This window comes from Dermochelys coriacea, chromosome 24, assembly GCF_009764565.3.
Source record: "Dermochelys coriacea isolate rDerCor1 chromosome 24, rDerCor1.pri.v4, whole genome shotgun sequence".
NCBI lineage: Eukaryota > Metazoa > Chordata > Testudines > Dermochelyidae > Dermochelys > Dermochelys coriacea.
Window position 1 is genome coordinate 11,209,411 of NC_050091.1, and position 12,959 is coordinate 11,222,369.

At 57.3% G+C, this 12,959-nt stretch overlaps 1 protein-coding gene across 5 annotated transcripts in view; it reads right to left on the bottom strand.

The window, feature by feature from the left end:
- CADM3 (cell adhesion molecule 3) overlaps window positions 1-12,959 on the bottom strand; it is a 126,408-nt gene that overhangs the window by 22,102 nt on the left and 91,347 nt on the right. For all 5 annotated transcript variants that reach the window (XR_006276919.1, XM_038382549.2, XM_038382546.2 and 2 more), the window contains 4 exons: window positions 8,461-8,601; window positions 7,738-7,890; window positions 6,927-7,064; window positions 5,611-5,781 (listed from right to left, as the gene is read on the bottom strand). Coding sequence is in view for 4 of the 5 variants with exons in the window: in XM_038382549.2 (XP_038238477.1) it covers window positions 5,611-5,781; window positions 6,927-7,064; window positions 7,738-7,890; window positions 8,461-8,601 (603 nt within the window). In the remaining variant the exon portion in view is untranslated. The remainder of the gene's footprint in view (window positions 1-5,610; window positions 5,782-6,926; window positions 7,065-7,737; window positions 7,891-8,460; window positions 8,602-12,959) is intronic.

Genomic DNA, 12,959 nt, shown 5'->3' on the forward strand with positions numbered 1-12,959 from the left:
GGTTAGCGGTGAGTTGTGTCTATGTAGTGGGCGTTAGTGGTGATCTGTGTGTGCATAGAGGCTGGTTAGCAGTGGGCTGTGTGTGCGTATGGTGGGGGGGTTAGCAGTGAGCTGTGTGTGCATTGGGGACGGTAACAGTGGGATGTGTGTGCATAGCAGTGAGATGTGTGTGTGTGTCTGTGATGCTCTGTACCTCGGGGGAACACCCTATACCCCCATGTTCATCTTTATAAAATGACTATGTGGTATCCAATGCAAAGTTTATCATGTTGGGTGTCTTCGGAAGGCTCATGATGCACTGAGCATGGTTATTATAGTGACGTTATAGTAATTGTTACAGTTATGTTATAGTAAGATTATAGGTTATAAATTTCATGTATATAGTTATGAGGCTGAAAATGTATCCTCATGGCTTAAAGCAAGCCCATGCAAAAACTCTCGAAGAACAGAGAGGCAGTTCACACGTCATGAGAGGAGGTATGGGACAAACCCAGCCCAGCCTCACAGGAACAATGGACAATGCTGGCCTCAGCAGCAACAAAAGAATCTGTTAGACCCTCCAGGGAGTCACCGCCCTTCCTTTGGTCAATTTGGAACTGTGATGAGGTAATGCTCACCTGACTCTGAAGGTGTGGGGGGGAAAACCAAGAGGGAAGAAAGAACGTGATAAAAGGGAGAGACGTTTGCCATGCTCAAAAAAGAAAAGGAGTACTTGTGGCACCTTAGAGACTAACAAATTTATTTGAGCATAAGCTTTCGTGAGCTACAGCTCACTTCATCGGATGCATACATGCTCACTCTCTCTCTTCCACCTACATCTACAGACACACCAAGCGACTGAAGTGCTGATCAAAGGGGAGAGCCTGGCTGAAGAACAACTAGGCAGCCTGTGGTGAGAAGCATCTAAGTTTGTAAGGATACTGAAAGTGTTAAGATCAGCTTAGAATGCGTTTTGCTTTTATTTCATTTGACCAAATCTGACTTGTTGTGCTTTGACTTGTAATCACTTAAAATCTGTCTTTATAGTTAATAAATTTCACTGTTTATTCTACCTGAGGCAGCGTGTTTGGTTTGAAGTGTGTCAGAGGCTCCCCTTGTGATAACAAGCCTGGTACATATCAATTTCTTTGCTAAATTGACGAACTCATATAAGATTGCAGTGTCCAGCAGGCATAACTGGACACTGCAAGACGGAGGTTCCTAGGGTTGTGTCTGGGACTGGAGATATTGGCTAGTGTCATTCGCTTGTAAGTAGTCTGTGTGTGAACAGCCCAGGAGTGGGGGTTCTCACAGCAGAGCAGGGTAAGGCTGGCTCCCAGAGTCAAGGATTGGAGTGGCCTAGCAGATCACCGGTCCAGATAACACAAGAGGGGAATGTCACAGTGTTGGGGTGGTGAGCGGAGAGCTCTGTGTGCATCAGGGCAGTCAGTGGTAGGATGTGTATGTCCATTGAGTGGTTAGCTGTGGGCTGTGTGTGCATGGGGGTGTTATTGATGGGCTGTGTCTAGGTAGGGGGGTTAAGCTGTGGGCTGTGTCTATGTAGAGGGGTTAAGCTGTGGGCTGTGTGTACATAGGGATTGGTTAGTGGTGAGCTGTGTGTATGCAGCGGTTGTTAGTGGTGGGATGTGTGTGCATGTTGGTGGTTAATGGTGGGCTGTGTGTTTGTACAGGGGAGGATAGTGGTAGCTGTAATTGTGAGTATTAGTGCTCAACAGTGGGCTGTGTATACGTAGGGATGGTTAGTAGTGGGCTGTTTGTGTATTAGTGATTAGGAGAGGGCTGTGTGTGTTTCAGGGGGGTTAGCAGTAGGCTGTGTGTGCATTTAGGGGGTGGTTAGTGGTGAGCTTTGTGTGTGCATCAAGTTGGTTAGTGGTGGGTAGTGTGTGTGTTGGGGGGGTTAGCATTGGGCTGTGTGTGCTTAGGAAGTGGTTACTGGTGAGCTGCGTATGGACGGGGGGGTTAGCAGTGGGCTGTATGTCTGTGTAGGGGTGGTTAGAGGTGGGATGTATGTGTGTCTGGAGCAGCGGTGGGGGAGTAGCGGTGGGCTGTGTTTGTACATGGGGAACAGTTAGTGGTGCACTGCATGTACGTGGGGAGGGAGGTTAGCGATGGGCTGTGTGTACGTAGTGTTAGTTAGCAGTAAGTGCTTTGTGCATGGGGATGGTTAGCAGTGGGTTGTGTGTGCATGTAGAGGATGGCTAGCGGTGGGCTGAATTGTTTGCATGGAAGGGTTAGCTGTGGACTGCGTGAGTGTAAGGAGTGGCTGGTGGTGGGCTATGTGTGCGCAGGGTGTGGTTTGTGGTGAGATTTGTGTGTGAGCAGGGGGAGGTTAGTAGTGGGCTGTGTGTATGGACGGGGTGGTGAGCAGTGGGATGCATGCATGTGAAGGGGTGTTTAGTGGTGGGCTGTGTGTGTGTGTGTGTATTAGTGATTAGCGGAGGGCTCTTTGTGCATGGGGGTGGTTAGCAGTGGGCTGTGTGTGCATGTAGAGATTGGTTAGTAGTGCAAGATTCGTGCATGGGGTGGTTAGTGGTGGGCTCTGGGTGTGTGCAGGGGGTGGTTAGTGGTGGGCTGTGTGGTTAGGGGTGGGATGCGTGTACATAGAGTACGGTGAGTGGTGGACTGTGTGTGGAGGAGGGTGGTTAGTGGTGGGCTGTGTGTACGTATGAAGTGGTTAGTGGTGGAATGTATGTGTGTGTGGGGGTTAGCGGTAAGCTGTGTCTACATCAGGGTGGGCAAACTACGGCCTGTGGGCTGGATCCAGCCTGCGAGCAGTTTTAAGCCGGCCTGCGAGCCGCACCACCCGGCTCGGCCTCACTCTGGCTGGTGCACTGGGTCAGGAGGCTGCACTACGCGGCTCGGCCCCGCTCCAGCCGGGGTGCAGGGTTGGGAAGCTCTGGGAAGCTGCGGCATGGCCCTGTTCTGGCTCCTACGTGCTCCAATGGCCCCCTCCGGTGCTCCAATGGGAGCTGCAGGGGCAGTGCTTGCGGATGGCGCAGCGCGCAGAGCCACCTGGCCATGCCTCCGCATAGGAGATGGAGAAGCGACATGCCACTAGTTCCGAGAGCCGCTTGAGGTAAGCGCCACTCAGAGCCTGCACCCCTGAGTATCTCCCCATGCCCCAACCTGCTGCCCCAGCCCTCATCCCCCTCCCGCTCTCCAAACCCCTCGATCCCAGCCTGGAGCACCTTCCTGCACCCCAAACCTCTCATCCCCAGCCCCACTCCAGAGCCCGTACCCTCACTGGGAACCTGGACCCCTTCCCACACCCCTGTCCCAGCCCTGATCCCCCTCCCGCTCTCCAAACCCCTCGATCCCAGCCTGGAGCACCTTCCTGCACCCCAAACCTCTCATCCCCAGCCCCACTCCAGAGCCCGTACCCTCACTGGGAACCTGGACCCCTTCCCACACCCCTGTCCCAGCCCTGATCCCCCTCCCGCTCTCCAAACCCCTCGATCCCAGCCTGGAGCACCTTCCTGAACCCCAAACCTCTCATCCCCAGCCCCACTCCAGAGCCCGCACCCTCACTGGGAACCTGGACCCCTTCCCACACCCCTGCCCCAGCCCTGATCTCCCTCCTGCTCTCCAAACCCCTCGATACCAGCCCAGAGCACCCTCCTGCACCCCAAACCTCTCATCCCCAATCCCACCCCAGAGCCCGCACCTCTAGCCAGACCTTGCACCCTTTCCTGCATCCCTGCACTAGCCCTGATCCCCCTCCCGCCCTCTGAACTCCTTGGTCCCAGCCCAGAGCACCCTCCTACACCCCAAATTCCTCATCCTCAGCCCCACCCCAGAGCCCGCATCCCAACCCCAATTTTGTGAGCATTCATGGCCCGCCATACAATTTCTATTCCCTGATGTGGCCCTCGGGCCAAAAAGTTTGCCCAGCCCTGGTTTACATAGTGGGGGTTATCAGTGGGCTGTGTGTGCGTAGGCGATGGTTAGCAGCAGGCTGTGTGTGCATGGGTGGGGTTAGCGGTGAGCTGTGTCTATGTAGTGAGGGTTAGCGGTGGGCTGTGTGTACATAGGAGATGGATAGCCATGGGCTGTGTGTGCATGGTAGGGGGATTAGCAGTGAGCTGTGTGTGTGTCAGGGTGGTAGCAGTGGGATGTGTGTGTATGGCGTAGTTAGCACTGGACTGTGTGTGTGGGGGGTAGCTCTGGGCTGTGTGCGCGATAGTGTGGTTAGCAATGGGTTGTATGTGTATGGAGTGGTTAGCAGTGGGCTGTGTGTGTATCGCGGTTGGTAATGGTGTGCTGTGTGTGCGTCAGGGTGGTTAGCAGTGGGCTGTGTGTGTCAGGGGAGCAGTTAGTCGTCAGCTCTGTGTGTGTATGGGGGGGTGAAGCTCTGGGCTGTGGATGCACAAGAAATGGTTAGTGGTGACCTGTGTGTGTGTGAGGGTGGTTAGCAGTGATCTGTGTGTGCATCGGGGTCAGTAGCAGAGGAATGTGTGCACGTAGGGGTGGTTAGCGGTGGGCTGCGTGTGCAAGGGGTGGTTAGCAATGAGATGCGTGTGTACTGGATTTGTTAACGGTGGGATATGTGCGTCAGGTTGGTTATCAGTGGGCTGTTGTGTATGGGGTGGTTAGTAGTGGGCTCTGTTTGTCAGGGTGGTTAGCAGTGGACTGTGCGCATCGCGGTCGGTAGTGATTGGCGGTGTGTGCATCAGGGTGGTTAGCAGTGGGTTGTGCGTGTGTCACAGTGATTAGCACTGTGTGTGCGTCAGGGGGGTTAGCAGTGGGCTGTGTGTGCACTGCAGTCGGTAATGGTGGGCTGTGTGTACGTGGAGATGGTTAGCAGTGGGCTGTGTATGTGTCAGGGTCGCTAGCGGTGGGATGTGTTTGCACATAGGATAAGGGCATCAGAATTATTGTAGAAATGGGGGGACCACCATTGCCAGACCTGGCCTCCCCACTTTTTAACATGGGTGTTGTTCGGTGGTGAGGGGGCAGCATTGCCCCCCAAACTGCAAGCCTCGGGCAGGTGCAGAGTGGCACCAGTAAAGGCTGTAGTTTGAGGCGGGGGAACTGATAACGGTGATCATCTCCCCTGCTGCGAAGCACAGCACCTGTGCAAGCCTTGTATTTGGGGGAGGTAACACTGCTCCCTGCCCAGCCAAACTACACCCATGTTTAATAGTGGGGGAGGGGGGCATGCCGTACTGACCCCTGGTTCTGGTGCTGTTGACGTAGGGGTGATTAGTGGTGGGCTGTGTATGGAGGGTGGTAGGCCATGGGCTGTGTGTTTTGGGGCGTGGTAGGCAGAGGGCTGTGTTGGAGGTGGTAAGCCGTGGGTCGTGTGTTGGGGTGTCAGGCTGTGTTGGAGGTGGTAAGCAGTGGCTATGCGGGGTGTAGTAGGCCGTGGGCTGTGTGTCTGATGTGTGTGGGGTTTGTGGGCTGTGGGGGGTTGGGGTGGGCTGTGAGCAGGTGTGGGTGACATGTAGCTATAGGCGGGGTGTTCGTGTGAGGCATGGGATGCCTGCGGAGGGCTGGTCACTGGCTCATGCTTCCTTTCAATCTCATCTGCACCTCGTCATGCTCCCACGACACTCCAAGCACAGTCCCCGGATGCCTCCCCAGACCCCACCGTGGCTGGCCTGTACGTACAGTAGACCTGCAGTTTCTTGCTTGCGGATCTCTCCGAGTTCTGCAGGGACTCATGATCCACTGTGCAGGTCACATCCATGTCGTTGTCTTCTTTGGTGACAGTGAACTCAACGCGGCTGGTGACAGTGAAGGTTTTCCCGTTGGAATCTTCCATCACCTCGAGGGCCCCACCTTTGGGGGGCAAAGGAACAGGTGCTATCAGCGTGGGGCCTGAACAGGAGTGATTCCATCTTACCCACGTGGCCCATCTGCACCTCTCCCGCCTGCCATGCTAGCCGGCACTCGTTGCTTCAGAGCAAGGGACAGGGGCTGCTAGTGATGGGAGAACCTGGCTCCCCAGCTCCCCTCGGCTAGTGGTTGGCTGGTGCCCTGCAGGAGGATGCACAGCCCTTCCACCAGCTATCCTGGCCTGTCTGCCTGGTCCAGAATCCTGGCTCTGGGCCCCCAGGGCCTCTTTGGGGCAAAGTGTGCTGGGCACAGTGGTTACCAGTCTTCCTTCGCAGTGCCACTGAGCATCCCCTTGGTCATGGTACGAGAAGGCATAGCTGGAGACTGACCTGACATCTCAGGGAAGCTCGTTGTGTTGCCTCCCACCCTTGTGTCCTCAGATTCAAACAGCCCCACTGTACCGGCCCTGCTCTCCCTAGTGGGCCCCAACAGTCCCCCCATGTGGGGGTCTGAGCAATGGCCAGGGCACCCGAGAGCTGCTCCCACATCTCCAATGTACTGAGTGCCGTCCCCTGGCTTAGGGCCCAGGTCAGGTCATTCCCCCCAGGACACAACACATTGCCTTGGGCAACGAGTCCTCGCTGGCCCATGGGGTCAGGTCCCTCTAGGGTTCCTCACTCTTCCCCAGCCCTCATTATTACTAAACTAGGCTCTGTGCCATCTCCCTGCTCCCCCTTCTTAGTGGACTCACGATGCAGCCCAGTGCTGCAGGACACTCTGCTGCCCGCTGCTGCCTGTGGCCATGCTGCAAAGGGACCGTGAATTTTACTTTGTTTTCTGTCTGTCTCAGAGCTGGGTGGTGCTTTACCCCTTTACCCACCCCAGGCCCTCGGGGCCAGCTCCCTCACTGCAGGCTCAGCACCAGGGAAAGATCTTCACTAAGGTGTCATCCGTGGGCAGTGGCTGATTAGGCCCCGGGGACAGCAGTGCCCACCCTGAGGCTCTGGGCTGGGGCAGCCTCAGCTTTTTACTGAGCAGGAGCAAGTTCTCCCCTTCTGTTGTGGGCCAAACTGCAAGGTTCAGGCCTTACGCTGCTTCACCAGAGCTGGCCTCCCAGTATGCCCTAGTGCCCTGCAGCCAGCACCTACCTTGCAGCTCCTTGTTGCCTTTCTTCCAGCGGAGCTGGGCAGCTGGCTTGCTGCCAGAGGATCGGCACGTCAGCTGGGCCATCTCCGTCTCTCGGATGGGCAGCTCATAGCCAAAGATTTGAGGGTTCTGGGGGATTCCTGGGGGAGAGGGCAAGAAACAGAGAACGTCTTGTCCCTCCGCACCCCTGAACTCCCCTCCTGATGGCTCCCGAGCACGGGCAGGACAAGGGCAGGCACAGAGAACAGGACAGGCCCAGACACACAGGAAGACACACAGATACAGAGACACACGCATACATAGACACTGGGGCACACAGAGACACATGCACAAATGGGAAGGGACAGACACACTGGCACATGCAGAAACACGGACACAGACAGACACATGGACACACGCAGACACAAGGGCACATGCAGATACACGGACACACTCAGACACACATACACATGGGCACATGCAGACACACGGACATAGCCAGACACAGAGCCCTGGCTGGGGACTCTGCCACTGGCAGCAGAGTGGGAGTGGCTGGCTGTGCTCAAGTTGGGGCTGTGAGGAGAATCCAGGCCCTGCAGCTTGAAGGGGAACCCAGGAGAGTCCCCAGGGGCTGTGGCCAGGCCTCTGAGGGCCGGGGCACCCACCTCTCAGTAACAGCAGGGGCCCAGCACCAGGAGCTGGCAAGTTGGGGGAGGGGATTGTGCAGGCTGCTGCCAGGCCAGGGTCACACTCACTGGGCCCCGTGCGCAAGCAGGCTCCATTGCCCAGGGTGCTGAGTGGGTTCCCCAGGGGAAGGGAGTCACAAGCCCTCACCCAGCACGGTGACGAGGGCCTTGGCCGTCCGCACAGGCATGGTGAAGATGGAGCAGGTGTACTCGCCCTCGTCCGCCAGCACCACGTTGCTGATGCTGATGGCCAGCTCGTTGGGTGTGGACTTCACCAGCTGGATCCTGTTATCCCGGAGCGCTGGGGCCAGAGCAAGAGGAATTAGCTATGCTGGCCAGGACCGAGAGCAGGAGCCACCAGGCCACGCTTCAACCCAGCAGCACATCCTCTTGCACTGAGCACTGGTTCCCCTCCCTCCATGGTGCAGTGCTTCCCCTCTCCCCGTCCCCATGGGGCACTGCTTCCCTTCGCCTCATCCCCACAGGGCACTGCTTTCCCTCTCCCTGTGAGGCATTTCTTCCCCTTCGCCCTGTGGGGCATTGCTTCCACTCCCACTGTGGGGCACTGCTTCCCCTCATCCTAGCAGGGTACTGCTCCATCTCGTCCGCCCCCTCCTCTCTCCCCCCCCGGGTCACTGCTTTCCCTCTGCCCCTCTCCCATTCCCTGGAGTACTGCTTCCCCTTTCCGCTGCCCCAGGACGCTGCTCCCCACCTCCCTTGGCGCACCATTCCCTCTCACCCCACCTCTCATGCAGGGGGAAAGGCTGAGGAGCGCTCTCTGGAGCCTGTTCCCCTCACAGGCAGACTAACCCGAGGCCCAGGGAGAGGCGAGCAGGGCCCTTCCAGGCCCAGTCAGGACTGCTGGCAATACCTCGTTTCTCCCCAAAGTAGAGCGTCTGCTGGGCTGGGTTGGACCACTGCAGTGAGGAGTCGTCGGGATCTTCCACCTTGCACTTCAGCACCACGGTGCCACCTGCCACCACCGTCTCATCAGATGTCGTGGGCTGGCTCTCTGGGGGCAAATGGGCAGACATCAACTTGGGCTGACCCCCGTGCTCCAGGACCCACCCTGTGCTGGGCACCATCCATCTCCCAGCAGCCTGGGCTCCTCCCTGTGTGCACTGGGATGAAGGTGAAAGACCGTCTTTGGCCAGATGGGAGTGTAACCCCTGCCGCTGGCTGACTCTGCTGCATCTCCATGCCTGGGCCTTGAGAGGCACATTCCAGCCGCCCCACTCCCTGGGGTCATGGCCCCGAGTTCTCGTCCCGCCTCTGCTCCTTTGCCAGGCCAGAGCTGAAAGCCCCTGGCCAGTAGACCCAGAACACAGCCCTGGCTGTAGGTGGCTCCACTCCCACTGGCTGTACAAAGCAGCCTTTCTCCCATTGTGCCCAACTCACCCCTCCCCATCCGTAGAGATAGCAGCTGCTGAGTGCTCTGCCAGGGCCCATGCCCACAGCAGGACAGCACACAGGCCACGTGGGCTGGGTGCAGAGTCAGCACTAGGCCGGTCATTCACCCTGGGCCTGAGGTCCCCTCCATCCTGGACTCTCTGGAGTCCACCCACATGGAGCAGATCCTGATTCCAGGCAGCACCTGGCATTGCCCTTTCCATAGGGACAGGTGTGGCCTTCTGCATATGCTGCACCCTGACTAGGATCTGCGCCTGAGCCCCCTGCACCCACCATGTATGTCAGAACCGGTGAGGGCAGTTGGGACTACAACCCACGAGCCCACCAGGGACAGCCTGGTGCAGTGTGAATTTCCTGTCCATCAGGGACAGCCTAGAGCAGTGAAAATACCTTGCCCATTGGGGACAGCCTGGTGCAGTGTGAATCCCCCGCCCACCGTAGACAGCCTGGTGCAGTGTGAATCCCCCACTCACTGGGGACAAGCTGGAGCGGTGCAAATCCCCCACACACCAGGGACAGTCTGGTGCAATGGGAATCCCCCACCCATCAGGGACAGCCTGACGCACTGCGAATCCCCTGCCCATCAGGGATGGCCTGGCGCAGAGGGAATCCCCGTGCATCAGGAACAGGCTGGTGAAGTGGGAATCCCCCACTCACTGGAGACAGCCTGGCACAGTGCGAATCCCCTGCCCATCAGGAACAGGCTGGCACAGTACGAATCCCCTGCCCATCGGGCAGAGGCTGGACTAGCAGGACTTGTTCCCTACTCCAAGAGGGACAGGTGGATGCAATGAACAGAACAATGATAAATAATAATCAATTCGAGAGGTGGACATGGCTCAGGGAGGAAGAGGGGGAGGGGCAGCTCACAGAGTGGGGGAGGCTGGCTCAGCCCATGAGGGTTGGGGAGGCTGAGTCCTTGGGGAGTTCTGGCTACCCTGGAGCATCAGGGCGGATGGCCCCTTCTGTCGGGTGAGGAAGGGCATGTCAGCCCAAAGCAAAGGGAATGTGGGATCCCAGAGGCTCCCCCTCCCATGTTCTCTCTCCCCTTCAGTCCCAAGGTGGGGGGCACGACACAGGTGTTGGATTGAATATCTAGGGAGGAATTTCCTGCTCCAGGCCTCTGGCTCCCCTGCCCTCTCAGGGTGCCTGGGTCTCCTGGCTCCCCTGCCCGCCCCGGCCCAGAGCCCAGCTGGCTCCAGCATGCCCAGTAATTCTGGAGGCTGCTGCAGGGAGCGAAGCCAGCAGCCAGCTCAGCAACAGGCTGGGGCAGACTCCAGGCTAGTGATAGTGCTGACCGCGCAGTGGGTCCCCAAGCAGTACATGCAGCAGGAGAGGCCGGACCAGTCCCTCAGAGGTAATCCATGCTGGGCAGGGGGCTGGGCACGTGCCCTGTCACTGTCACAAAGCGCCCTGCTGCCCTGAGTGCAGGCTGCGAGACACACAGGGAGTGCCAACTGTCCCCTCCTTTCACAGGGGGCTATTGAGGGGGGGTCTATGTAAGGACTAGGCAAACTTTTTGGTCTGAGGGCCACATCTGAGTATGGAAATTATATGGCGGGCCATGAATGCTCACATAATTGGGAGTTGGGATGCAGGAGGGGGTGAGGACTCTGGCTGAATGTGCAGGCTCTGGGGTGGGGCCAGGGATGAGGGGTTTGGGATGCAGGAGGAGGCTGAGGGCTTGGGGTTGAGCAGAGGGCTTCAGAGTATTGGAGAGGGCTCCAGGCTGAGGCAAGGGGTTGGGATGTGGGAGGGGATACGGGCTCTGGGCTGGGGGTGTGAGTTCCAGGGTGGGGCCAGAAATGAGGAGTTCAGGGTGTGGGAGAGGGATGCAGGCTGGGACAAGGGGTTGAGGTGCAGGGGGGTGAGTGCTCTGGCCAATGGGAATTACAGAACTGGCGCTTGGGGCAGGGTCAGTGTGTAGAGCCCCCTGGCTGCCTGTGGTAGGGCAGTGCCCCACCCCCAGGCCAGATTGGGCTACAGCAGGTCAGAGCGGCTGCGCAGACAGGCAGCCAATCAGAGAGGGCCTGCGGGGAGCCAATCAGGGCTGCGCAAGAGGCAGCCAATCAGGGCCAGGCTAGGCCCTATATAAAGGCTGCCCAGGCAAGAAGCAGACAGTTTCTCCTAGGCCTTCAGAGGGTGAATGTCTGTCTCCTGTGTGAGGAGGCTGGTACCTGCCAGGCTGCAGGCCCTGAGGAAAGGGCCTATCTGGTGCAAAGGGGCTGAAGGGGAAATGGCCCAAAGGGAGGGCGGGAGGGCAGGCAGGAAGGCTGCTGCCAAAGGGTCCCTGAGTTGGGATCCAGAGTAGAGGGTGGTCTGGGTCCCCTTGTTGCACTTCCACCTGGCTGTTAGAAGTGGCCATAGCGGACTGCACCCGACCCCTGACAAAAGGTGTGTGTGGGGTGTGGTTGGCCACTGTGGTTGGGGCAAAGTGGAAAGACTGCTGTTAACTGCCCCCTGGAAGGGGGTGAGCGTGGACTAGGAGGCACTGCCGGAGGGCAGTGTTCTGAAGAGGATGCTGTGAGAAGGGAGCAACACGGGTCCAGATGCCAACAGAGGGCAAGAGATGGATGGGACACCACCAGCGGAGGGCTCTCCACATGGACTGAGCTAATTCCCAGAGTGACCAACAGGAGCTGCTGTGGTGGTGAGTCCCAACCCTGTCACACTGTCCCTATGTGTAGGAGTCAGAGCGGGGACATGCCACTGCTTCCAGGAGCCACGGCATGTGTGGAGTGGGGCAAGCCCCTGACCCTGTTCCCCAACTGGAGCTTAAGGGCTGGATTAAAAGGTCTGATGGGCTGGATGCAGCCTGGAAGCTGTAGTTTGCCCGCCCCTAGTCTATGTGGAAACATATAACGTGTGAGTGTAAGGGGGTGGTTGTGAATGTGTGGACATGCAATGTCTGTATGTATGTAAGTGTGTTTGTTTTGCAGTTTGGTGTGTATGTGAAAGCAGAACACACAGAAACTGAGAATAGACAGATATGGGACAGAGGCATAAAGCAAGGAAGCCAAGCAGTAGCTAGTGAACACAGTGGGTATCTCTACACTGCAATTAAAACCTGTGGCTGGCCTGTGCCAGCTGACTTGGGCTTACGGTGCTTGGGCTAAGAGACTGTTTAATTGTGGTGTAGATTTCCAGGCTCTGGCTGGAGCCCGGGCGCTAAGACCCTGCAAGGTGGGAGGGGCCCAAAGCTCAGGCTGCATCCCAAGCCAGATCCCCCAGGCCACAGTTAAACAGGCCCTTAGCCTGAGCCTCACAAGCCCCAGTCAGCTGGCAAGGGCCAGCTGAGGGTGTCTAACTGTGATGTAAACATACCCAGTGTGACCCTGGAAGAAGCTGGAGGGAGAACTTTGGGGTCTGTTGGCTAAAGAGGCTTTAAGCTCCTCCCTGCTTTTCAATTCTTTGTGTTCAGACTACAGGATTTTTTTACATTCTTTGAAATAAACAAAATGGCATCACAGAAATGGCTATTAACAATTTCTACTCCCACCATCCCCACAGCCCCAAACTTCGACTAGCTGCTCAGGTCAAAAAAGGGCAAGAGCTGGTGTCAGTGCATGGGTGTGTATCAGTGCATGTGGATGTGCATGTGCAAGCTGGGGAGTGTCTCAAAATTGCTTGACCCAGCCGGCCTCTGGGGTGACCCTGGTGAGGGGATGGGGCTGATTGGGCAGAGTGAGCTGGGGGTGATGTGTGGCCAGCAGACAAGAGCCAGGTGGAAAGCCCAGGCTAGGGGTGTATTGTGTAGCCCTAAGGTCTCTGTGTCCCTGTTTTACAGCTGGTGAAGAGGAAGAGTTTGAGGACATCTTCCAGGGAATAAGAAACCTCTCAATAGAGTACAGGACAGAGGGAAGGAACCCAACCACCCCACAATTCACACCATGAGGAAAGTCCCCCTAACCTAATGGCAGAAGGTAAAAAAGGAGCTAGGTAGACTCACTGCTCTGGGAA